At 37.5% G+C, this 26,276-nt stretch overlaps 2 protein-coding genes across 7 annotated transcripts in view; both read left to right on the forward strand.

Annotated features, from left to right (window-relative positions):
* Positions 1–23,555, forward strand: part of CCNT1 (cyclin T1) — a 44,534-nt gene extending 20,979 nt beyond the window's left edge. The window contains exons 3-9 of one of the 3 annotated variants that reach the window (XM_069092642.1): positions 2,127–2,255; positions 3,302–3,362; positions 5,430–5,492; positions 11,454–11,499; positions 12,633–12,796; positions 14,647–14,717; positions 17,294–23,555. In XM_069092642.1, the coding sequence (XP_068948743.1) occupies positions 2,127–2,255; positions 3,302–3,362; positions 5,430–5,492; positions 11,454–11,499; positions 12,633–12,796; positions 14,647–14,717; positions 17,294–18,688 (1,929 nt within the window). In that variant the 3' untranslated portion in view covers positions 18,689–23,555. Of the gene's footprint in view, positions 1–2,126; positions 2,256–3,301; positions 3,363–5,429; positions 5,493–11,453; positions 11,500–12,632; positions 12,797–14,646; positions 14,718–15,891; positions 16,092–17,293 lie in introns of those variants that run through there. The other 2 variants (XM_069092645.1, XM_069092643.1) reach the window with 2 other exon arrangements.
* Positions 1–26,276, forward strand: part of KANSL2 (KAT8 regulatory NSL complex subunit 2) — a 295,431-nt gene that overhangs the window by 204,391 nt on the left and 64,764 nt on the right. The gene's annotated exons all lie outside the window — the stretch shown is intronic.

Below are 26,276 nucleotides of genomic sequence, written 5' to 3' on the forward strand. Positions count from 1 at the left end.
TTAAACAAACCTAATATATCAAATTCCTTATTTATGAAATGAATAAATTAATGGGTGGGTTTTATCTTTAAAGAAATCCTCTGAATAATCAATATGTACCTTTTTTATTTATTTTATTTATTTATTTATTTATTTTTAGGCAATTGGGGTTAAGTAACTTGCTCAAGGTTACACGGCCAGGTGTTTCTGGGTGGGTGCTAAGTGTCCGAGCCCGGGATTCAATCTCCAGGTCTTCTCAACACTGGAGCCGGTGCTCTTACTCGCTGTGCTACCTGGCCGCCCCTTGATTTATTTTAGTTCAATGATATTTTTATTAGCATGGATGATATAATATTGATGGTAGTAGAGGACTTGTCATTTGTGTAGTATAAGTCATAAATATCTTTGTTATTTTATTTTATTTTTTAAGCAATTGGGGTTAAGTAACTTGCTCAAGGTTACAGTGCCAGTTATTTTGTGTGGGTGCTGAGTATCTGAGGCTGGAACCGATCTCGGGTCTCCCGACGCCAGGGCTGACACTCTTACTCACTGCGCCACCTGGCTGCCCCTGTCTTTGTTATTTTTGATAGGACTTTTTTCTTTTTTCCCCCTCTCCTCCATTTTTTTCATCAGTTCAAGGTCTTCATACTGCTCATGTTTGGGATGAGATTAATGCAACACCCAAGGCCACATGAAGTTGGGGCTTGTAGCAGCAAGCACCCCAAGTGTCTTCAGGGTTTGCTGCCAACACAGGTTCTTAGATCTGCTTTGATAAAGGAAAGCAACTCAAAATGGGTTAACAAGCTTACTTTAGTCAGTCAAACATATGTATCCTTTACCTAGTTCAGGGGAAAAAGGTCAGCACCCCAAACTTCAGAATATACAGACAGAATTATCAAGACAGAGAAACAGATCAGGTAGACAGATTTCAAATTGTCCAACCATTACATCCATACCAAATCAACATCTGGGTTTTTCAAAGCCGAGGTGGGGGCTCTCACAATGGCTTCCCAGAATCCAGATCAAATCACAAAACACTTCTCAAAGTGAGCCCCAAAACAAAGCCTCCCATCAGGGCTTATATAGCCTTCTCCTGGCTCAGAGAATGTAACAACTTTTTTGACTCATGGCCAATCAAGAAGTATCTACTGAAAAACAATCCTCCCACCCCAGGCTCCTGGTGCACTTTAGCCTAGGGGCAGGGAAGATCTTACAAATTTACATTCCCATTACAGGGCTGAACAGAGAGAATGATAGTGGCACAAACCAAAAAGTTTTAAGCCTGATAATTGTTTCAATAAATGTAGGCTACATGAAGAGATTTTTCAGACTGGTAAAAATATGTTGTGCTAGAGAAAGACTACTGAAATAATTGCCAACTTGTAAAAATAGAAATAAGAACACTATTACCAGTTGCTGTCCAGCTTTCTCATACGGTGCTATAAAATTAATTAAAATCCAGAAGAATTCCATATTTTTCATGTTTACATATATATAGGCTCTCTTACTGTGTGTGTGTGTGTGTGTGTGTGTGTGTGTGGCGCACAAGTGCATACAATAAACAGAGAGAAAACCTTGGACAGCATTGCCTTTAATATGTAGTTTAATGTTGCTACTTTGGCCTCACACTTCTTTGTCATGGATTTTCATAGGCTTTTATTTTTTTCTGTGTTACCTATACATTTTGTATTTGGCCTAGAGTTAATGATAAAGACTAAGTAGGCTACTTAGGTCAGGACTTGAACACTTAATTTAAAAAAGATACATATGAAGAACATCTTTAACAGAAAATACTTAAGGTTTAACTGCAGGTTGACCTTAACTGGTTAAATAAAAGTAAATTCTCATACAGCCAATAGATACAGTTCTTAAAGAGACATGAGAGATTAAAGCACAAAACATCGAAGTGTTTTTTTGCTTTTTGGAGGGCAGTTGGGGTTAAGTGACTTGCCCAAGGTCACACAGCTAGGTTTCTTTTTGTGTGTGTTAAGTGTCTGTGTCTGGATTTGAACTCAGGTCCTCCTGACTTTAGGGCCAGTGCTCTATTCGCTGCACCAGGTAGCTGCCCCTGTATTTTGGAGGTTTTTTTGTAGACTTGGTGTTAGAAATAAATAACAAATTTCTCCTTTTTTTTTTTCCACTTTAAGAGTGTTGCTCCAGCAGCCCTCTTTCTGGCAGCTAAAGTAGAAGAACAACCACGAAAACTAGAGCATGTAATCAAGGTAGCTCATGCTTGCCTCCATCCTCTGGATGCACTTCCTGACACTAGAAGTGAGGTAAGGAATTGTTTTTCAGTTGTGACTTGCTTTGTGTTTCTAACAGTTTATGTGTAAATTGAGTTATCTCAAGCATACAGTGGGTACTGACAAAGGAATCTCTGAGTGAATCTTTTTTTTGCAAGGGGTTTCCTCTAGCAGAGTGCATCTGTACTGGCTTTAGTAGTCAAAGGGAGGCAGTTATGGGGCAAAGATGCTTAAATAAGTTCTAAAATAAGGGCTTTCTTCTTTACCATATGGAGAAAGGTAGGTTTTTGCATTATCTCCCTAAGTGGTTTTTTTTTTTTCAAATCATGGATTTTGGCTTGTCTTACTTTGCCCTCTTCCTTTAAATTCTACATCAGAACAGCTTTAGTTAGAAGTTGTGAATGTGCTATATTCTAAGACTGTCATTTGCCATTTGCCGCCATAAGTAAAGCAGGAGAAAACCCCATTTTCCCAAAAAATTTTCACATCTTTTATCGCATTTGAATCTCACAAAAGGGAAGGGGAAATGGGCAGATGTTTTCATTCTATTGAAAGGGGAAACAGCGTACAAAAAGATTTGCCCGAGATTATACAATCAAATGTTGAGTCTATGATCCAGCTCTTTTGGCTCTCAGTCTGGTGTGCTTTCTCCTAGACCATGCCATTTGCCAGCCAGGCAGTCTTCTGAAGAGGATTAAATAACATATTACTCATTCCTCACAATACTTTTCTTCACCCTCTCTAAAAGGGAAAGCTTTATCTAGCAGCAAGTATTTGAGGCAAATTTGTTCACCTTTGGTAATGTCTTATATAGCCAAAATATTATTAGACTCTACCCTGGGAAATGAATTGAACCCAAGAGACTTTTGTGTACTACTCAATCTTTTAACAAAATACTATATTTTAGCATTTGACCCTCTTATTTTAGGGGAATCTTTGATAAATCCCTGTAGTGTTATGTATGGGATAAAGATTCTACTCCCTGTTTTTTCCTGGTTATCCCAAGAGAGATTGTTATAATTCTTCAGGCTTTATAGAGTGCCTCCTCGTGAGTAACCTGCCTGTCCTCTCAACCCCAGGCTTACCTGCAACAAGTCCAAGACCTGGTCATTCTAGAGAGCATAATACTGCAGACCCTGGGTAAGTTTTAAAAGCGGACGGGCTGCGACCTGTGGGCTTCACCCAGACTGTGAAGAGTTTGCAGAGCTGAGGGCCTAACCTAACCTATGTCCTGCTCCACAGATGAAGGATAAATACATCTGGCCCCTGAAAAAGCAAGACCTCAAACAACGGATTCCTTACAGGCTTTGTGGTTCATATTTACATTTAATATGATTTTCAGGTTTAATATGCATTTTTAGTCTTTTGATAAATAGCAGCATAAAAACGAATCCAGGTCTACAAAACCTGTCTGCTTTCCTCCCATAGGTTTTGTGTTCTGTTTGGCCATTGGGCCCTGGATATTGATGTTTGTCTTTAAATTGTAACAAACCCTTCTACTGGGTCTTGTGACCAGCCTGGACAGCAGAATGGGAGGTCAAGGGACTCCCTTTTAGGTGTTACATTTGGAATAGCACTGAGATTTGTCCTATTTTCAATACTATGGCCTTTAAAAGCTAATTTAATATTCACTAGGTCTTTGAATCTGAAGTTTTCTTTCTTTCTTTTTTTTAAACTCTGGGATTTCTTTCCTGTGCTATCTCATGAGGCAAATTTCCTATGTGATGTTCCTTATCATGCAAAGATGTGTTGAAAAGATGGTTGTAGAGTTGTTTTTCTATGAATCTAATAATTTTTTCAGTCACTGATGTTATAAAATGAGAAGTATATTAAAGTTTTACCTTAAAACAATTAAAATCACATTTAAAGAGATTGCATTTCTAATAAAATAATGTCACAAGGCATATTGAGCTGAAATTTAAAAGTATTTTATCAGAAATTGTTCCCATAACTAGATATGGGATTATTAACCTTTTTTGGTTTGTTTCACGGACCTCTTTGGCAGTCTTGTGAAAATCTATGGCTGCCTTCTCAGAATGATTTTAAATGCATAAAATAAAATACATTGGAATGTCAAAGGAAACTATTTTTATTGAAATAGTGTGAGTTGTGTTTTTTTTAATTTTGTTTTTTTTAAGTTTGATTGTTTGGATAGCTCTGTCTTTAGCCAAAGTTAAATAATGAACTTAAGTGGCACAATGGCTGGAGCTCTGGGCAAGGAGTTAGGAATACTAAAATTCAAATCAGATACTCAGTAGCTTTTCATAATCTGTACAAGTCAAAACCTCTTTTAGCCTCAGTTTCCTCATCTGAAAATAAGGGGTTTGGACTCTATAACTTCTTAAGGTTCAATCTAGTTTTAAATTTAAATAATCTCTTTTAAGACTGAGATTTTAGCTAACACAAAGGGTTATAGTTGATTATGACTTTTGAGTGTTTAGTATACTCTTTGTTCATTCTTTATTGATGTAAAGACCAATAAAACAATAGTTCTGTTATGTGATCCCATGGAATATTTTACGTAAGAATAGTTTCCATGACACAACTTTTCCCTTATTAGAGATATATCTGAATCAAGGGAATTTGTGCATTCCAAAACTTGAAAATTATGTTTTAAAAAATAATTTTTAAACACTTTTCCCCCACTAAATTCTGCATTAAGGGTAGACAAAAATGGTAAGTATAATACCATTTATAGTGGATAAAAAGGATAAAATTGTACAGTAAAACAATAATTATTCTTTAGGTTAAAGTTTAACTTCAGAAAGATAATCATGCCTTATTTTAAATGGGGAAATGAAAGGGGAATATCCTTGACATTGTTATTTTTTTCCCCCTGAGAGAGAATGTACCAAGGATTGGCCCCTTCCCCCTCCTCCCATCTGCTGCCCAGGCCCTTACACTAGGTTCTTATGTTTCTGACTAAAAATTATTTTGTTTTCAGTGGTGTTTCAACAGTGAAGAAGTTTATAATTACGTGGAGAACTAGAGACAGCAATGGCCTTTCAATTTTATAACTAGGCATTAAATCAGCCCTGGAGATAATTCAACATAGAGAAGAGTTTCTATCTGCGGACCTCTTGTTCCCCTGAACAACTATTTTGGGGAGGGAAAGAGGCATTTTACTTGCTCAGATGCAAGGGGTGCAAAAGGTATTGAATATCTTTTGCTTGTTAACCAATTTTCTTCCTTCTGCATTTTTTTCAGGCTTTGAAATAACAATTGACCACCCACACACACATGTGGTAAAGTGCACACAACTTGTTCGAGGTAAGGAATGCAAGATTGAGGATTCTTTTTTTTTTTTTAATTAATTAATTTTAATTTACAACATTCAGTTCCACATTCCCTTGAGTTTAAAATTTTCTCCCCTTCTCTCCCTGCCATGGCAACATTCAATCAAATGTAGGATCTACAAATACCTTCACATTAAACATTAGTCAGGTTGTAAAGGAGTGTAACTAATGGTGTGAACAGTGAGAAAGAGGGAACAAAACAAAACAAAACAAAAAAGGGCAAGTAATTTGCTTCAGTCTGTATTCTGACTCTAGTTCTTTCTCTGAATATGGATATCTCTTTCCATCATGAGTCTTTTGGAGTTGCCTTATAACCTTGCATTATTGAATGGAACCCCGTCTATCAATGTTAGTCATCACACATATGTTGGGTCTGTAATTGTTTACAGATCTCTTCTGGTTCTGCTCTTGCTCAAAATCAGTTCATATAAGTCTCTCTAGGTTATTATGAAGTCTGTCTGCTCCTCATTTCTTATAGCACAATAGTATTCCATCACATTCCTATACCACAACTTGTTTAGCCATTCCCCAATTTATGGGCAACCCCTTGATTTCCAAATCTTTGCCACCACAAAAAGAGTTGCTATAAATATTTTTGTACATATGGGTCCATTTCCCACTTCTGTGATCTCTTTGGGATACAACCCTAGAAGTGGTATTCCTGGGTCAAAGGGCATGAAATTATTTATAACTATAACTATATATTTATAACATATAACTATGCCTTTGGGCATAGTTCCAGATTGCTCTCCAGAATGGTTGGATCAGTTCACAACTCCACCAACAATGCATTAATGTTCCAATTTTTCCACATCTTCTGCAGCATTTATCATTTTCCTGTTTTGTCATCTTAGCCAATCTGACTGGTGAGATGTGGTACCTCAGAGTTGTTTTGATTTGCATTTCTCTAATCAATAGTGATTTAGAGTATTTTCGTATGCTTATAGATATCTTTAATTTCTTACTCTGAAAACTGCCTGTTCATCATATCCTTTGACCATTTATCATTTGGGGAATGACTTGTATTCTTATAGATTTGACTCAATTCTCTGTATATTTTAGAAATTAGGCTTTATCAGAGACACTGGTTGTAAAAATTCCCAATTTTCCACTTCCCTCTTAATCTTGGTTACATTGGCTTTATTTGTTCAGGAACTTTTCAATTTAATGTACAAAATTATCCATTTTGCATTTCATAATGCTCTCTAACTCTTGTTTGGTTATAAAAATCTTCCCTTCTCCATAAATCTGACAGGTAAACTATTTTTTGCTTTCCCAGACTGCTTACAGTATCAGCCTTTATACCTAGATCATGCACCCATTTCTACTTGATTTTTGTATATGGCATAAGATATTAGCCTATGCCCAGGTTCTGCCATACTATATATATCCAGTTTTCCCAGCAGTTTTTGTCAAATAGTGAGTTCTTATCCCCAAAACTGAGGTCTTTGGGTTTATCAAACAGTAGATTACTATAGTCATTGACTGCTGTCTCTCGTGTACCTAATTTATTCCAGTGATCCACTACTCTATTCCTCAGCCAGTACCAAGTAGTTTTGGTGACTGCTGCTTTATAATACAGATTAAAATCTGGTATGGCTAGGCTGCTTTCCCTAGCACTTTTCATTAATTCCCTTGATATTCTGGACCTTTTGTTCTTCCAAATCAATTTTGTTACTATTTTATCCAGCTCTATAAAATAATTTTTGGTAGCTTGATTGGTATGGCACTAAATATGCAATTTAATTTAGGTTAAATTGTCATTTTTATTATATTAGCTCGACCTAGCCATGAGCAGCTGATGTTTTTTCAATTAGTTAGATATGACTTTATTTGTGTGAAGTGTTTTGTAGTTGTGACCATAGGTCCTGGGTTGTCTATAGTAACTTTAAATGGTATTTCTCTTTCTGTCTCTTGCTGTTGGATTTCCTTAGAAATCTATAGGAATGCCAAGGATTTATGTGAGTTTGTTTTATATCCTGCAACTTTGCTAAATTTATTTATTGTCTCAAGTAGTTTTTTATTTGATTCTCTAGAATTCTCTAAGTATATCATCATATCATCTGCAAAAAGAGTGGTAGCTTAGTCTCTTCTTTGCCTAATTTGATTCCTTCAATTTCTTTTTATTCTCTTATTGCTACTGCTAACATTTTTAGTACCAAATTGAATAAGAGGGGTGATAATAGACATCCTTGTTTCACCCCTGGTCTTATTGGAAATGCTTCTTGCTTATCCCCATTACATATAATACTTGCTGATGGTTTTAGATAGATACTACTTATTATTTTAAGGAAGACTCCATTTTTTCCTATACTTTTTTTGGGGGGGGAGGGTAATTGGGGTTAAGTGACTTGCCCAAAGTCACATGGCTAGTTTGGTTTTTTTGTTGTTGTTTTTTTTGGTGTTGAGTGGTCTGAGCCTGGATTTGAACTCAGGTTCTCCTGACTCCAGGGCCAGTGCTCTATTTACTTATTCCATTACTTTCTAGTGTTTTTAATAGGAATGGGTGTTGTATTTTGGCAGAAGCCTTTTCTGCATCTGTTGAGATAATCCTGTGGTTTCTGCTAGTTTTGTTGTTGATATGATCTGATAGTTTTCCAAATATTGGACCATCCTTGCATTCCTGGAATAAATCCTACCTGATTAAAGTGTATTATTCCCGTAATGAGTTGCCATAGTCTTTTTGCTAATATTTTATTTAAAATGTTTGTATCTATATTCATGAGGGAAATTGGTCTATAATTTTCTTTCTTCCCAATTTGGGTATCAGTACCATATTTGTGTCATAAAAAGAATTTGGTTTGACTCCCTTCTCCAATTTTCCCAAATAGTTTGTAAAATATTGGAATCAATTGTTCTTTAAATGTTTGATAGAATTCACTAGTAAATCCATCTGGCCATTGAGATTTTTTCCAAGGGAGTTCATTGATGGCTTGTTCAAGATTGAAGATTCTAAGTTGATAGAATCTATGTTTCAGTAAAGAATAGTACTTCTGGATGGTATTTATGTGCACATTACATAAGCATTCATTTGTCCTGGATTAAAGTAAATCTTGGCTTAACTTTTATGTAATTATTTTAATAGTCATAATATTGGAAGCAACCTTAGTTTCCAAGTCTGTTCTGTCATCAATAAGGCCACACTGAGTCATTCCTAGATAGATGAGAAACCTATTTTTAAAAGATTCTTCTTTTTTTGTTTGTTTCTTCTTTCTCATGGTTTCACCCATTGGTTCTAATTGTTCTTTATAACATGACTAATGTGAAAATAGGTTCAGTGTGAATGTATATGTAGAGCCTATATAAAATGGTATGTTATCTTGGGTTGGAAGGTGGGGAAAGATGAAGAAAAATTTGGGACTCAATCTTATTGAAGTAAATGTTGAAAACTAAAAATAAATTAACTGTAAAAAAAGAATTCTTTCTAAACTTTTTACAAATTGAAATTGATGCCTTTTTTACATTAATCTTTTACCTCTAAATATCTTCCCCTTTTCACTCCCCGAGTGAATCCTCCCTTTTAACATCAGAAAAACTCATTAGCAAAGCAACCATAACAGAGGCACTTTTTCTTATCTATCAGTCAGCAAGCCTTAAGTCCTTATTATGTGCCAGGCACTATAAAGAATTATATAGGATTGTATCCAAAGAGATCATAGAAGTGGGAAAAGGACTTATATGTGCAAAAATATTTATAGCAGCTCCTTTTGTGGTGGCAAAGATTTGGAAATCAAGGGGATGCCTATCCGTTGGGGAATGGCTAAACAAGTTGTGGTATATGAATGTGATGGAATACTACTGTGCTATAAGAAATGAGGAGCAGACAATCTGTGCACAATTACAGATACAATGTATGTGTGACGACTGACTTTGATAGATTGAGTTCCTCTCAGCAATGGAAGGTTGTAAGATGCCTCCAAAAGACTCATGATGGAAAGGGATACATCCACATCCAGAGAAAGAACTAGAGTCTGAATACAGACTGAAGCAAATTACTTGCTCTCTTTTTTTTGTTTTGTTTCCTCTTTCTCATTGTTCACTCCATTGGTTGCAATCCTTCTTTACAACCTGACTAATGTTTAATATGAAGGAATATATTTATTTGTGGATTCTATATCAGATTGTATCCTGCCATGGAGTAGGGAGTGGACAGGGAGGGGGAGAAAATTTGAAATTCAAGGGATTGTGGGACTGAATGTTGTAAAGTAAATAAATAAATTTTAAAAAAAGAGTTCTAGTCTACCATCTCTCTGCCAATAGGAAAAATATATTCTTTTCTCAAGAATCAAGTGTCCATTGCAATTAATACAGGTTTAGCTATACTTTAAGTATTATTTTCATTTCTGTTACTGTAGTCATTTTGTATAATCTTTTGATTCTGCCCTCATTCTGCATCATTTCATGTGTTTTCCTATCTTTTCCTCAGTTTTTTGTGTGTTCTTTCTTACTGTGCAGTAATTCCATCACATTCATATGCCACTGTTTTTTCATCAGTTCCTCCAGTTGATAGGCAGCTGTTTTGTTTCTGGCATTTTACTACTTCAGAGTGCTGCTATGAAAATATTGGTCCATATAGAGGCCACATTATTTCTTTCAATAACCTTCATGACCCTTAGTGAGATCACCTAATTTGAAATTGCTTTCCAAAACAGTTGGACCAATTCAGAGCCCTACCAATAATATATTCATTTATCTGTCTTCTCATAGTCCTTCTAGCATTGATTTTTCTGTCTTTTGTGATGTTTACCAACTTGAGGCTTGTAAGGTGTGAAACCTCATAGTTGTTTTAATTTAATTTCTCTTCAGTTATTTGGAGCATTTTTCTCATATGGTTCTTATTTTCACTTCTTCTGAAAAATGGTTGTCTTCTGTGGCCTTTTATCTGCTGGGAACCTTGGCAGCTTTTTGTGAAATTAATTTGATGTCTGACAACCCTTTGTGCCTGTAAAATTTCTTTATACCCTCTTATATCCTAATTAAGCCTATTTTCTCTCAGCTTGATGTTTCTGATCAATACTGTCTTCCATATGAGAACAAAGTCTTGTAGGTAATTTCTGAATATTCCTTCTTTCTCTTCTTACAGGATTAATTATTAACTTATAGTCTCATTAGTGGTCTTTCTCTGAATCTTTTATCAGTCTGCCATGTTACTCTTTAATTATAATTTAAATTTATAAATTTAATATAATTATAGTTTTAAGTTAAAAAATTAGTTAAATTTTAGTGTTGTTAAATGCTTTTGATGTTGGGGCGGCCAGGTGGCTCAGCGAGTAAGAGCACCGGCTCCAGTGTTGGGACGACCAGGAGATCCCGGGCTCAGACACTCAGTACCACACCCAGAAATAACTGGCCGTGTAACCTTGAGCAAGTTACTTAACCCTGATTGCTTAAAAAAAAAAAATTAGTTAAATTTTAGTGTTGTTAAATGCCTTTGATGTTGAAGAAGTCAAATTACCAGGAAATTTCCTAAATCTGGGTTTTAACCCACAACTATTTTTTCCTTTAGGAAGAATTGAGTCTTTTTGTTTGAAATTACAAATAAATTGTGGGATTTAAAAAAAAAATCTTTGTTAATATGATGGGTTGTACATTTTGGGAATTGATTTCCCTCATGGAGCTGCTGAATTTTCTGAATTAACACAGTCTCCACTCTAAAACAGTTGCCGTGTCTGCTTTCTGTAAAAGCTAGTTTTGCAGACATTGAGGCCCTTTTTCACATTTTCTTCGGCTTTAAAATTTTTCTGATCATAATTTTTCCTCTGAATTTTAAAAAGTCCATTTCTATCCAGTTATGCTTTTTAGGATGAAGAATATGTAAAATGGGCTAATAGTGAAAATGTATAAGGGGCTCTCCTCCTATAAATTGTTCTTACTAAATAGGATCACATTTTCAATGAATATACTGTTTTCCAATCTCTCTTTTTTTTTTTTCCAGCAAGCAAGGACTTGGCACAAACCTCCTACTTCATGGCAACCAACAGGTTTTTATTTTTATTTGTTTTCCTATGTTGTGGGATGGGTTTTCTTTGGGTTGAGATGGCATACTTCTAGAGACAGAAATTGATCAAAAGTTGAGGTTCTGAAGCTTGGAAACCCTAGATCCAAGAATATTTCACCTTGGCATAGAATTATCTTGTGTCAAAAAAAAAATGTGGTATGAAAGCTGACTAATTTATATTTTCAGACCCCTTTCCATGGAATGCCATGCATTTCCCTAGTGATTTATATTTTATAAAACTTAATACTACTGTGTAGCCTACTCCCACCTCTTTGATAAGGACTCTAAAAACCCAGTGGCATATTCTAAGGGTTCTTGTGAATTCTGGACTAACTGAGAACCGTTTCTCTTTATAAACAGCTTTTATTCCTGTTTGTACAGAGTTTTGTAACTTTTTTTCCTTTTTCAAAACTGTCAGAACTTTCATAAATTATATCCTCTGTCTCCTTTTTTCTCCAACCCATTGGCTGATCTCAAAAGGCAAAAAAGATTGTTCTTCCCATTTACCATTCATATGCGCTGTCATGGAAGGTTTCATAATTTTGAAATAGACCACAGAATATGAGAATTTAAGGACACTCTGTATCATTTTAAACAGAGTGAATTGTTACATTATTATTAGTTCCCTGGAATAATTTGCTGACAAATGTTTTCCTCACTGTTCTATTTGATTGAGACTACCACTTTTATCATACACCGGGCAAGCTCAGGTTGGCCAAAAGGAATGTCTTATTTACTTTCCCAAAGGTCTGAACTTGTTTTTAATTTAAGTAAAGCTTATTTTGACAACTGGATGCTTTTAAAGGAGTCCAGGCAACTGTTCTTTACTAGATTATTACTTTAGTCTGTTCTGAAACTATAGAAAGGGATTATTTTGTTCATGTTAGCCATGTCAGTCAGTAGACACATTGTCAGAAAGACAGAATTGAAGTGGTTTGAGCAAAAAAGGGGGGAACTTCAAATCTTGCATGTAAGTCAATTGGGAGCAAGAGCATTATGATTATTGAATCTGAGAGTTTTTACCTGTTTTTTTCCCAATGTTTATTTAGCAGAAAATTTTGGGTTCAGGCTTGAGAGCTCATGGCTTTCTGTTTCTCTCCCTCCGATTGGTGTCAGCCTGCACTTGACCACATTTAGCCTGCAGTATACACCTCCTGTGGTGGCCTGCGTCTGCATTCACCTGGCCTGTAAGTGGTCCAACTGGGAGATCCCAGTCTCCAGTGATGGGAAACACTGGTGGGAGTATGTGGATGTCACAGTAACCCTGGAGCTCCTCGATGGTGAGTTTTAGAGGACACCTAAAAAATAATTTTGACTTAGTTCTACTGTTATGGAGACTTATCCAAGAAATTGCTGTACCTTTGGTTTCCTATATTTTAGTGTTTCTTGTTCTTATTAAGCTTTTGAGGCTCAGTGGTCATGAGTTTTACTCTAGATTCCTTTCTTCCTGCTCTTGGTGCTAATGAGGTTGATTGTAGCTGGTGTTTAGTGCCCTTTTATGGCATATATAAATTTTTATTTGATAATTTCAAAAGTCCTATAGTAGAAGCAGAAATTGGTGTTAATATTTTAGAAAGCCTCAGTGTAATGTAGTGGACAGGGTTCTTGCTTGCAGATAGACACATATCATCTGGGTGACCATGGCCAAATTCCTTTGCTGCTTAGTACCTCAGACAACTTTCTAGACTATAAGTTGCATTCTGAATTGATGATCTCTCATTGATAGAATTTTTGTACCAGATGAAATTGCAAATCTGAGCAGTAGACCTTTTCCCCTCCCCCCACTCCTCTTCCCCAGCCCTCCTAATACATATATATAAAAATTAGGAAACCAATGCTAAGAGAAATAATTTACCTTGCCCAAGGTCATATAACTTATACATGTGTATTCATTGCCAAGGAAAGGCAACTTCCCAAGGTTCAAAATACCAGCATAGGTGCTCTCCATTTTATTCAGTGACAAACCAAGGACAGAGAAGGTCAAAACATGACATCATTCAAAATACAGCATTTACTAAGTGTGATTAAATAATCTCCAAGTACTACCCCACCCCAGGACCTTCCAATCATTCAATCAATTACAAAGTCCCTGTTCTAAATACTACTCCACCCCTAGGCTATACCTTCATTTAGTCCACCACAAAGTCCCTCTTCTCAAATGGAGATTAGTTTCCAAACATAAGTAAAGTACCTTCATTTGTTCAATCACAGAGCACAGAAAGGTCAAAAGTTCCCCACCCCATCAATTTTAAGCACAGCACTTAATACCCAAATGGAGGTCTTTGCTTCATCTTGACACAAGGCAAGTTCTCAGCAATCTTAGTTCCTGGGGAGACAAGGCTTAGCAAGGCCACAAGATACATTGCCAGTCCCTTCATTAATTCATCCTCTGTCTGTAGAACAGTCCTAGAACCCCTGAAAACATTAGCAAAGCCCTCTCCCAGGATTTCTGTAAACATACAACAAGAAAATCCTTCTTCAGGGCTTCTGAACCAACAGAAAGGTTCCCAGACCCCTGCAACAACAGCACTGTCCTTCACCAGTGGACAGTATTCACTCTCTGTCTGCAGGACAGTCTCAGGGCTTCTTAGCGAACAGCCAGGTTCCAGGACTTCTTCAACAGGATTGTCTTTCACCAGTGGACAAATCTGGCAAAACAACATCAAAACAGACAGACAAAGTACCAGCAAAACAGCCATGTCTCCTCAGTCCTTGGCAGCTCAGGGGGCAGGTCTCAAAAGTCCAGGGCAATTCAAAGAGGCCACCAGCAATTCTCTTAGTCTCTCTCTCTCCACGAGGTGCTGCTTCCAAAAAATGGTTCTTCTGCCTCTCACTTGTCTCTCCAAATCTATGTCACCAGCTCCTCCCAGTTCGTGTCTCTCTTTTCAAGTCAACAAGTCCATCCCACAGGTGGGATTAACAAGCTTTGGGTTTTAACACAATCAATTTGAAAAACTAAGCCAATACAGGGGAATCTTTAAATGCCATTACTATCACAACATGGCAGAACTAAGATTCTAACACAAATCTTAGAACAAATTTTCTGTCCTTTTACACAGATGAAGCTAGACAAAAATTTTAAATCACCTGTTTTTCTTAGTTTTTTATGTGTTTCTTGTTAAATTTACAGAACTTACTCATGAATTCCTACAGATCCTTGAGAAAACCCCTAACAGGCTCAAGCGCATTAGGAATTGGAGGGTAAGTGTTATTGATATGAGCCTGATGGAACAAAGCCAGTTATTTTTTTCTAGACTGCATTAGGTCACAGAAATTGAATGAGTATACTAAGTTTGAAATTTCCCTTTTTATAATTATGCAATAGTTGTGACTTCAGCTACATAACTTGTGCCCTGACCCAGAAACCAGGGAAGGTGGGTGGTATGGTAGAAGTTCTTGGGTATTGTGTAACTGAACTATTGTGAGGCAATCATTCAGTAAACATTGATTTGAATGTTCATTGCATGCAGAGTCCTATATTAGATGTTATAATGAAAAGAAACTACTCTCAGTCACTGATAATTACTTTCTGTTAGAAGCCTTATACACTTTGCAAAATGAATGTTAGTAAGATTCAGTTGTTTGCAGATTCCAATTTAACTTTGTGTGTGAAAGGAAGATTTTTATTTCTTATTCAAGTAGAAAACTTGACTTCAAATTTCCTCATTTCTCATAAACTGATAGGTGTGAGTTTAACTTCATTATCTTTGAAAATCGACTTGCCTTTCAGAGGCCTAGATTCAGAAGGGATCCTGAAGTATTGATTCCTCTGTTTTAAAGTTTTATAGCCAGGTCATCCCAAAAATTTGAGGGGAAGTGTGTCAAGCATAAGAGCACAGAAATATGTATTTACTAGCAGGCTTCATCGTATCTACACTTTTTAACTTTGAAACTCCCCCACCTACAGAGTTCCACACCATAGTCCCTTCTTCCCTCATTTGCATACCACAAAGGGTAGTGCATTCTCTTATTTCCTTTTTGAGGCAGACTTGATCATTATAATTTTCCCAGTGTTCAGTCTCATTTGTTTTGATGTTTTTGTTGTTGATTGAAATCCCCATGTGTATTATTTTCCTCATACTACTTATATAACTTTCATCAGCTGATATATCTTCCCATACTTCTCTGTACCAAATAATTTTCATTGCTGTAGTCCATTACTTTCATTTTCCTCAACTTGTTTAGCCATTCACCAATACCTGGGCTATTTGTTTGCAATTCTTTCTTGCTACAAAAGGTGCTCCAAATAGTTTGGTGTATATCAAGCCTTTCTTTTTATCATTGATCTTGTTTTTGGAGTCCAGCTTTAGTTGAAAGATTTTTCAGAACTTTATATGTGAATACAAAGATCTTTACTTTTGAATTCTTTGTCAAGTTTGATTTCAGATTTTCATTTCCTTCATCATTGATTTCCTAGTAGTGGAATATCTGCATTGAGGATTATGGACATTTTAGTCATTTTGTCAGCTCAATCCAAATTTTCCAGAGTGGATGGACTGCTTCACATCTTCATTAGCAGTGCATCATTTTATGCCTGTTTTGTCATCTTTTGTCATCTTGCCAGTTTGCTGTAAGGTAGATTCAGAGTTGTTTTGGTTTGCATTTCTCTTTTTGCTACTTTTTGGGAGCAATCTTTCATTTTCATTCTTTTCATTTAGGCAAGAATAAGTTCATTTCTTAATTGTCTTGATCACTCTGGCATAAGTTCATGTGCTTTGACTTCCGGCTTCAAAATCTTGATTTTGTTATTCGGCAAATATTTTAAGCTTCTGCTTTGTACAATCTCTCTGCTAAGTGCTGAAGTAGTACCTTATAGTCACCTAGTATTTTATTGTTTTCAAAAGTACTTTCGCAAATTACAGTATTATTCCCATCTTCCAGATGAGAAAACTTAGACTTAGGTTAAGTGACTTGTTGGGAGTCAGGCATTTAGAATTCAGACTCTGGGGGACGGCTAGGTGGCACAGTGAATAGAGCATCTGTCCTGGAGTCAGGAGGATCTGAGTTTAAATCCTGTCTCAGACATTTAACTAGCTGTGTGACCTTGGGAAAGTCACTTAACCCCAATTTTCCTGCCTTCCCTCCTCCAAAAAAAAAAAAGAAAGAATTCAGATCTCTGATTCTTCTTCCCTATTTTTTATCCCTTACTAGACCATACTAGTAGCAATAGTATAGGGAATGAATTTACTTGTTGGAGCCCTCTGCATATGTCCTTGTCACATCTTCTGAGTATGCAGCAGAGTCTTTAGATCTCAAGCACTTAATGATTATTAATTACCTTATTTTTGTTTGACCAGGAATGGGATTTTCTCTGTGGGAAGGAAGTGCCTCGTGAGAAATTCCCTCTCCTGGTGCAGATTGTCACTTGTGAGACATAAGTAATTCAACAGGCATTTACTGTCTTTGATGTGCCAGGTACTGTACTGCCTGCTAAGGATACAAATTTTCTGGATGAAGCAGTCCTTATATCCAGGCAGCTTACATTTTATTAAGGAAGACAGTTGGTACATATGTAAGTATATACAGAACAAATACAGGGTAGTTAATGATGGAAGGGCTCTGGCAAATTAATTGCCTTAGTAAGTTTTTATAAATATGCATTTTAGTCTTAGGAAATTAGTCTTGTCTAGGATCCAGGGATTAAGTGACTTTGTCTGAGATCATACAACTAGTATGTGTCTGACTTGGATCCAAGGACCTGAACCCAAGTCACATAATAACCTTATATAATGAACTTGAATGGAGTGAATATTTAACTGTCATCTGCTTAATTTCAGGCTTGTCAGGCTGCCAAGAAATCTAAATCAGGTGACCCAGGAGAAGACGACTCCCTTTCAGAGCAGGCAATACTCAGCATGATCTCTAGGAGCTCTTCAGATATGAACATTGCAGGCTTAATGAGCATGTCAACTTCTAACACAGCTAGCACTGTGCCTTCTCTCCCAGCCAAGGAGAAGTCCCCCAGTGAATTAAGCAGCATGGAGGTGTTGCAGGCTGACCACTGGCTGCCTTCACAGCAGCACTCCCTCAAGCTGGAATCTACTCAGGGTCATCGGACTAATGAGCATCTAGCACTTATGGGAGCTGACCATTCTTTGCAACAGGACCCAGCTGCATTTGTTTCTCACAAGCAGAGCAGCAAAAGTGCACCAGCTGCAAAGGTATCTCTAAAGGAGTACCGAGCTAAGCATGCTGAGGAGCTGGCTGCCCAGAAGCGACAGCTAGAGAACATGGAGGCCAATGTGAAATCACAGTATGCTTATGCTGCCCAGAATCTCTTGGCTCAGCAAGAGAGCCACTCCTCTTCTGTCATTCTGAAAATTCCCATGGAAAGTTCTGAAAACCCAGACCGCCTTAGTCTGGAAAAGGCAGACAAAGCAGCCCTCAAAATGAGAATCCCCATGGTAGGCGGAGGAGATAAAGCCCTTTCTGCAAAACCAGAGGAGATAAAAATGCGCATTAAAGTTCACGCAGCAGCTGATAAGCACAGCTCTGTGGATGAGTTTGGGGCCAAGGGCCGGGAGCACAAGGAAAAGCACAAGGTCCACACATGGAATCACCACCATCACCACCACAATCACCACTCACACAAACACTCCCACTCCCAACTCCCGGCTGGTGCTGCGAACAAGCGGCTGGGCGACTCGAAGCACAGCGGCCAGTTGAGCATGCTGGCCCATAAAGCCTACAACTTGTCTGGCTCCTCCTCTTCTTCTAGTTCAGCCCGTAAAAGACCCCTTCCCGAGGAGTCTGGAGTCGTGTACGATCACCCTGCCAAAATTGGCAAGACCTCTAAATCATCCTCTGTGACTTTCTCCTTCCCCCCTCTCCCTGCAATGACACAGTTGCCTGGGCACAGCTCAGAAACAAGCAACCTCTCCTTCTCCCGAGCCCCTCATGTGAAATCGGACAAAGGCTCCACTGGAGCAAATGGACACAACACAACCCAGACAATAGACTATCAGGACACTGTTAACATGCTCCACTCGCTTCTTAGTGCCCAGGGCATGCAGCCCACGCAGCCCTCTGCTTATGAATTTGTTCACTCTTATGGTGAATACCTGAATCCACGAGCTAGTGGGGTCCCTTCCAGAGCAGGCAATTTAGACAAACCACGACCACCTCCTCTACCATCAGAACCTCCCCCACCTCTCCCACCCCTTCCTAAGTAAAGGGAAAAAAAAAAAGCCCCCCCCCCTTTTTTTTTTTACTACTGAGTCTGGACTAAGAAAATTACCTTCCATATATGAAATTTTTTTCACCCTCCTTGGGCCAGGGAAGGGGCAGGGTGGTGTAGAGGGTAGGATGTTGTTATATCCACTGCCTCAGAAATAACTATTTTATTATAGTTTTTACTGGTATTAGAGAAGTGAGAATTCCTTAAAGCTGTGAAGGATTGAAAACACTTCCTCTGTTCTTTGTTCCTGTGTCTCCTAGCTGGGTGGCTGGTGTTGGTGGTTATTTTCCCCCTTCCCAGCCCCCATATTTTCCTGTCAGGACTAAAAAGTGTAACTTTTCTTTCAGACAGAAAACAGAACTTCTAGGACTATTGGGGTTTTAATATATCAAAAGAGAGGAAGTATTTAAACATGTCATAAAATCTTTTAAAAAGTAATTTAAAAATAAGTTATCCGTTAAGTTTATATATATATATATATATATATACATATATATATAATTGGGGACGGGTTGTGAGTCTTGCTAGTTTGATGAAAAAGAGCATTGACTTGAGGGAAAGAAGTTTGGGGGGACCAGGGAGGGAGGGCAGGGAGAAGGCTATTAGCCTGGTCCTAGGCCCAGAGAAAGGCCATGGGCAATTTGAAGTGTTGAGACCTTTTGGTTTGTGTGTGTGCATTTATTTTTCTTTTATATGTATATTTTTTAAAATCATGTTTCACCTCACTGTAGCCTTCCTTTCTCTCAAGCAGTTTTTACCGTAGGGAGTATAGTGAGTCTCAAAGCTTTTAACAGGAAGGAAAGAGAGATATGTGGGTTTTGTTTAGTATTTTTCCCTTTGTGTATGATGTAATAGGTGGTAGAATGTGAACAGTTATATATGGCAGCAGCTCTCTAAATTGTAGTCAAAGCCTTCTCAGCAATCCATTCATTATCCTAACTTTGCAGGTTCTGTTTTAAAACTTAATTTTTATTCCCCACCATTTTAAGTCTTTGTGAAGTAAAGAATAAAGGGTGGGATATGGGGGCGGGATGGGACAAGTTGATCTTTTGTATAGAATTGTTTTTTCAAGTTAGGTTTTGAAAAGCTTCCATATATAAACATTGTCATGGTTTCCTGTGGGAGCTGAAATATATCAGTAAGTACAATGTTCTATCTAGCAAAATCATCCAGTCTATATATATATTGATCTGGGGACTGTGAGACAAAACACTGGAGGATATTAAAAACAGTGGAATTATGATTTGGAATTTAGAAAACTTTTAAACTGTATTATGAATATGAGATTTGCTTTTCATCCAGATTGTTGAAAGGAAACAGCTTTTTCCCATAATGTATGTTGAATGAACTTCTGAAAATGGGGTCATTGTATCAATCGGGCCAAATGAGTGCTATTTGGGTGTGGTTACTTAGATAAACCAGCATGTGCCATGGACACAGTCATGCTCAGCCTATCCATCAATTCGGGTCTTACTCAGGGTTTCTGGCTCCAGGAACTCTGGAAGGAACTTGAAGACTTAAATTCAAAGATGGCTTTAAAAAAAAAGATTCCTACTGACCCTAAAAGCTCCATATTTCAAAAGTTCACGTTTGGCGAAGAAGAAAATCTTACCATTTGCAAGTAGCTATTAAGAACCGAAAGCCAAACTCTAGGGAGTATCCTCCTAACCTCTAGTAGTAATTAGTCATATAAAAATTTCATACCCTGCTGGAGAGCTGTCTGACCAAAGGGGCAACATAAATTTTCATTGTATCTGAGAAATAGTCTTGGATTTTTTAATGTAGCATCCTTCACACCAAATGTTCTTAAGGAAGAATTATTGTTTGTTTTCATTGAAACAGGCAAAGGAGACAGGAATTGTCTCCTTAGTGAAGAGGCTTACAAATCCAAGGAATCCTGTAGGGAATGATTTGTCTTGTCCAATTTTGGAGTCAGTTGTGAAAGCTTGATATGATAATGATTAGAAAATATGAAGAGAGAAACACTGACCCAGTAGAAGTTTCAGGAATGAGTCCTAACTGAAGGAATTAGACTAAAGAAGGCTGGTATGGAATTTCTTGGGCATAAAAAGCCTGTTTAAATTTTGCTTGCTCTATATTGTGTAAAATGAGGAACTCTGAGGACCTGTAAACTGGTAAAGCTTCTTGACTTGACTGGCACTGGGTAGCTTTTTGGTTTTGTTGTGTTTTCTGTGTGGTGCTAACCTGTTGGTAAGTCAACAATTCAGTGATTAAATTTATTAATATTCAGTTTTACATACAGATACACAACTGTACATCATCTTCAGGAATTCAGATTGTGTTGCTTATGAGGTTTTTGCCATTATTTATTTAAACTTTATTTTGAAGCTTCTTTTTGTTCTCTTTTGGCTTTGTTTTGGAGGGTTTGGGGGGAGTTGGGAATTGGGGAGAATGTTCCCCTTCTTAACCTTCCCAAAAGGACATTTACCATCTAGTTGGCATCTGCAGCTTTGGTAGGTGGTATTGATCACTGAATTAATTTTGCAAGGGAATGTTTGTGCTAGGCCCTTTTCTTGTTTTTCATCAGACTTCCATGCTCAGTGCCACACTAGAGGTACCTATCCACACCAGCCTACTAGCACTACACCATGGTAATACTATTGTGATTTCTTTGATAAGGACTAAACTGGGACAAAGTATCTAGGGAAGGTCATAGACATATCCTTCCTTCTGCCTTAAACTATTATCTTGGCTGTGTACTAATTAGCTCACTGCTCCTACAGGCCATTCTAGAACTGTCCCTAGTTTTATAAATATTAGTGCCTGTTGGGTCCTGACTTCAGTGAGAGCTGCTTGCAGATCTATGCAATAGTCCAAGTTCATCTTATGTGAACCACACCACACCCCCCTGCATTCATTGCCTTAACTCCTCCTCTGTCCCTTAACCCACAGAGTGGACTGAGGAGTTGTAGATCCAAAATTACTTGGATGTTTGATGTTTTTTTAATTTGCCTGAGATTTTTAAAGATTATAAGGATCAGTAAGTGAGATCTGAAGGATGGGTATGCTAAATTTTCTGACTCTCTGATTCAATTCACTCCATCTTGGCAGTGAGAAGAAATTCTCCCACCAGATCTCAGTGCTGCTATAATGGCAGCTACAAGGAAATATTCATCTTAAATCTACTTTATAAACTAACGTCCTAGGAAAAAGCTTTTTATGGTCTCTGGGTGTAGAAGACACTTGGAGATTTATTTTGCTCTTCCCACTTTGGCACCAATATGTTTTCTTTTGAGAACTTCTGCCATTTTTTAATTACATATAACTTTCCTTTTGTCTGGTGAGCTGGCATTGTTTTTATGGCTTCTGAGTTTTAGTTTAGTACATCTTTTTGAGTTTTATATTCCTGGTTAACCAGTGCTGAAATCTGATCAGTAATGAAAAGGGTAGAAGCTTAACAATTGGCCTTCTGTTGAAGGCTGCGGATTAAGATATTGAGATAAAAATCATGATAACATCTCTTATGGTGTCTAAACTTAACTAGCTTAAATTAAATTCTTGACCCCTTTAACAACCCTTAGTTCAGGGCATGGAATTAGTGGGGGCATCCCTATCACAGTATATCTATATTTAAATGCAACAATGTTTCATCTCTCAGAAACTGATTCATCCTTTTTTGCTGGCACTTTTGATATTTATGGTAGGAAAGGGAGACTCTTCTTAGGGTGGGTCACAAATGTTCTTCAGGGCATGGGGGAATTTATGGTCTATGCAATCCATCAGTGATGAGAAAGACACAATGGTTCCACTGAGTTGTCAGTGACTTTGATACCTCCTGAAATCTTGTGTAACTGCTTTTTAACACCAAGTTTTCAAATGTTTGGTCCTGATGTTAAGAAAATATTTATGTTGCACCACACCATTGATTTTTATTTTGTCCTTGTGCTCCTCTGTGGACCTGAATTTCAAACAAGTTTTGTACTGTAATTCTCCGTAATATATAGAGGCTTGGGATGAGAATTGGGGTAGTTTTTAAGTGAAAGAGTCTCTCCACTTTAATGTTTCTTAACTATTTAATATAAACTTGGAATTGGGGAGGGTAGGGAAGAGAGGGAAAGAATAAGAGAATAATGTTTACTAAAAAAAAAAAAAACGGTGTCCATTCCCTTCCCCTATGTGAGTGAGTTAACCGTAGTTGACTGAAATGTCAGAAAAGACTGACTCAGGTTTTATATTGCCATGTTGAGCATGGAGAGGGATGCTTGACAGCATGTGAAAGCTATCTTGATTGATGCCAGAGCAAATATGTGCTTCTCCAGATATTTGGGTACTTTTTGGTGGAAAACTACAGAACTGACTGGTTAATGATTGGAGTATACTGAAATTATTTGGGGAGAAGTAATAGTTTGTTTCATGTTCCAGACTAAAGACTTGCAACAGCCTAACACTAAGTTTCTGGATTTGAAACTGTTCTTTCCCAGATTCATTCTGACTAAACTCCCCCATATCAGACCAAAGAACACCAAAAAACAAAAACCGCACCCTCCACCCCCCAACACTTTTACTGATCTCTGTCACTCAGGTACTACTTTGTGGTAAGACTTTTATGTGTTTTCTTTATATAGTTCCCAAGAGCCCTTTCTGTAGCATATGCATACTCTGCTGCATCTGCTCACCTACGGGTACATCAGTTGGGGTGTTATCCCTTGTGTCTCTTCTGCTGGTATGTGCATGATAGAACATGAATGACCATTACAGTAAGGGCTCTTTGTAAAAAAAAAAATTTTTTTTAAATTGTATACATTTTATAGTCTGGCTATCAGTTGTTTGATAACTTGCTGTCAAGTATGTTTCTCTATTTGTATTTATCCACCACATCAATAAATGCTAAAAGTAAAGGAGTAATGGGATTGTGCTATTTTTGTGTGTCTTTAATTATTGATAAATATTGCAATCTTGACATGACTTCCCCTTCATTTCAGTTTCTGTATTTTTATATTTTTGTTCTGATTATTTCAGTTTTGTCTAACACTTAATGGCCTCATTTGAAGCAAAAGATGCTGAAACAGATTGCCTTTTCCTTCTCCAGCTCATTTTACAGATGAGAAAACTGAGGTGGGCAAGGTTAAGTGACTTGCCCAGGGTCACACATCTGAGGAAATGTCTGAGGCCAGATTTGGGCTCAGGAAGATGAGTGTTCTTCACTCCAGGCCCAGAACTCTATCCCCTGTGCCACCTAGCTACCCTATATTTTTATATGTAGCATAGTTATTCTTGTGTAAGCTTCTCCAGTAAATCCTACTTCTTTCTCATGATGTGATACGACTTTGGATTCTTGAAGACTACCAAGGGAATTCAAAGCCATTCTAGGTCCTACCAACCAAAGTGGAAAGACTTAAGAGTACAGACCTAGAAAAATAAATTTATAAGAAAATTGTCATTAGGCTATTAATTTTTTTTTGTCCATGGCATCTAGAGAAGCCAGATGCTGAGAGGTAAATGAAGGTGTATCCATATTGATGAAGTCATAGATCCTTGAAGTGTTTTGTGACTAGTGACCAATGACCTATGTAATCTGACACTGCATTTCCCATCTGTCTTTGAATAGTGTGAGAGAAACAGACTTAGTATTATTGGATACTATTTTCGAATTCCATTTGAAAATCCAAAGTATTAAATATTTATTGCAACAAAACGTTTATTTACTACCTATCCAACTACCTGGGGGTAATAAGAGATAAAAGAAATTTTGGTCAGCTCTTTCTTCAAGGAGATCACAATCTCTTATCATTAATCATGGGGAATCTGAACTTCTATACTATATAATCTATAAGGAACTAGAGTAGAAAAGTGGGAAGCCCTTGTCCCTGATGAGTAACTGAAAGGTAACCTATGAAGGGGGAAGGGTAAGTGGAAAAATTTGCCTTTGTCAATTGTATTGTTATAATTGGAAGTAAACAAAAAACACCTCAGATAATAGGAAGGTGCTATAACTCCAAAGAAAATTAGAAAGTTTGTACTGGTAACTGACCTCTAACATTGATCACAATCACCCCAATTGTCTGTGACTACACTAAAGAATACATTAGGCATTAGGACTAGTCCTGGGATTTCATTAGGGAACTCTTTAAGATGAGGAAATAACTACCAATGCACTTTCTCTGTAATCTTAGAATTGACTGAAACATTTAAGTGACTTGCCCTGGTCAGAGGCCTGGTCAGAGGCAGGCCTTGAACCTAGGTCTGTCTGGTTCAGAGGAGAGCTCCTAATGTACTATGCCATGCAGCCTTAGAATACATTGTGACTCAGGGGCAGCTAGTGGATAGAGAACCAGTTCCAAAGGCAAGAGGACCCGAGTTCAAATTTGACCTCAAACACTAGCTGTATGACCTGGGGTAAGTCACCTAACCCTGATTGCCCCCCCCCCCAAAAAAAAAGTAGAAAAATTTAAAGAAAAAAACACTTTTAATAGGCCAGATAAGTTTGAAAAAATACAAAAGTAGACGGTTATTTTTATATCTGGCATCAAAACAGTGAATTATAATTTTACTTCTCTGGTATTCTACAGTACTCTAATCTCTTGCCCCCTTATTGTATCATTCATGCCTTATTAAACTCCCAAAACTTGGAGTTTTTCCCACCATCTGCTTATCCAACTCATGTTGATGAATGAAACTAGAGAAAGTCATAAAACCAAATTGATTGTATTTGTTATCTCAAAAGGATTGTCCTAATAAGCAAGAAAATAATTTCACTCCTACTCCCTAAGTGGCTGCTCTATACCTCTTGTCAAAATCTCTATATCATCCTTCCCTCAAACTTACAGCTGAGAACCTTGATCTTACACTTAAAATAGGTGTTGTTAGTCTATGAAATCCTTTTTTGCTTCCCTATATCTCAAAATCCCCTGACATAGTCTCCTATTCTTTCCTCCAGTCTCTGATGATCATGGCCTTTTCACCAAGGTCAACCCTTATTGAACATACCCTTCATCTCATCTTCAGTCTCCCTATCTACAGATTGTTTCTGTGCTGCCTACAAACAAGCTCATTGACAATACTTTATAAAACAAAACAAACCTCCCTATCCCCTCAATCTATCCTTTATCCCTCCCTTAACCAAACACCTAGAAAAGTCCTTTGCTACTATTGCTTACACTTTTCTGGCTCACTCTTCAATTCTTGACAATTTGATTTCAGACCTGATCTCCTAATATTGTTCACTCCAATGATCTCTTAGTTGCTGAATTGGATGGCCTTTTCTCGGTCTTTATCATTGGATTAGTATTTGATGCTGTTAACCACATTTTCCTGGGTTTTGGCAACTCTGCTTTCTCTTGGTCTCCTACCTGTCTGACCACTCTTCAGACACTTTTGTTAGTTCATCATATCAGTCCTTCAGCATTGGGTGTCCCACAAGACACTTTCTTGGACCTTTTCTCTTTTGGGAATCTCATTGACTCCTGTGGGTTTAATTATCTCTATACTGATGACTCCCACATCTATATCACCAAGGCCTCAAGCTTCAGTTTCCCATCACCAATTGTTTAGTGGATACCTCAAATTAAACATATCTAAAACAACCATTTTTCCCAAAACCCATTTCTCTTCCAAACTTCCCT

Source organism: Petaurus breviceps, unplaced genomic scaffold (assembly GCF_028583685.1).
Source record: "Petaurus breviceps papuanus isolate PSGF00001 unplaced genomic scaffold, PetGlider_PUasm1.0 191, whole genome shotgun sequence".
Taxonomy (NCBI): Eukaryota; Metazoa; Chordata; class Mammalia; order Diprotodontia; family Petauridae; genus Petaurus; species Petaurus breviceps.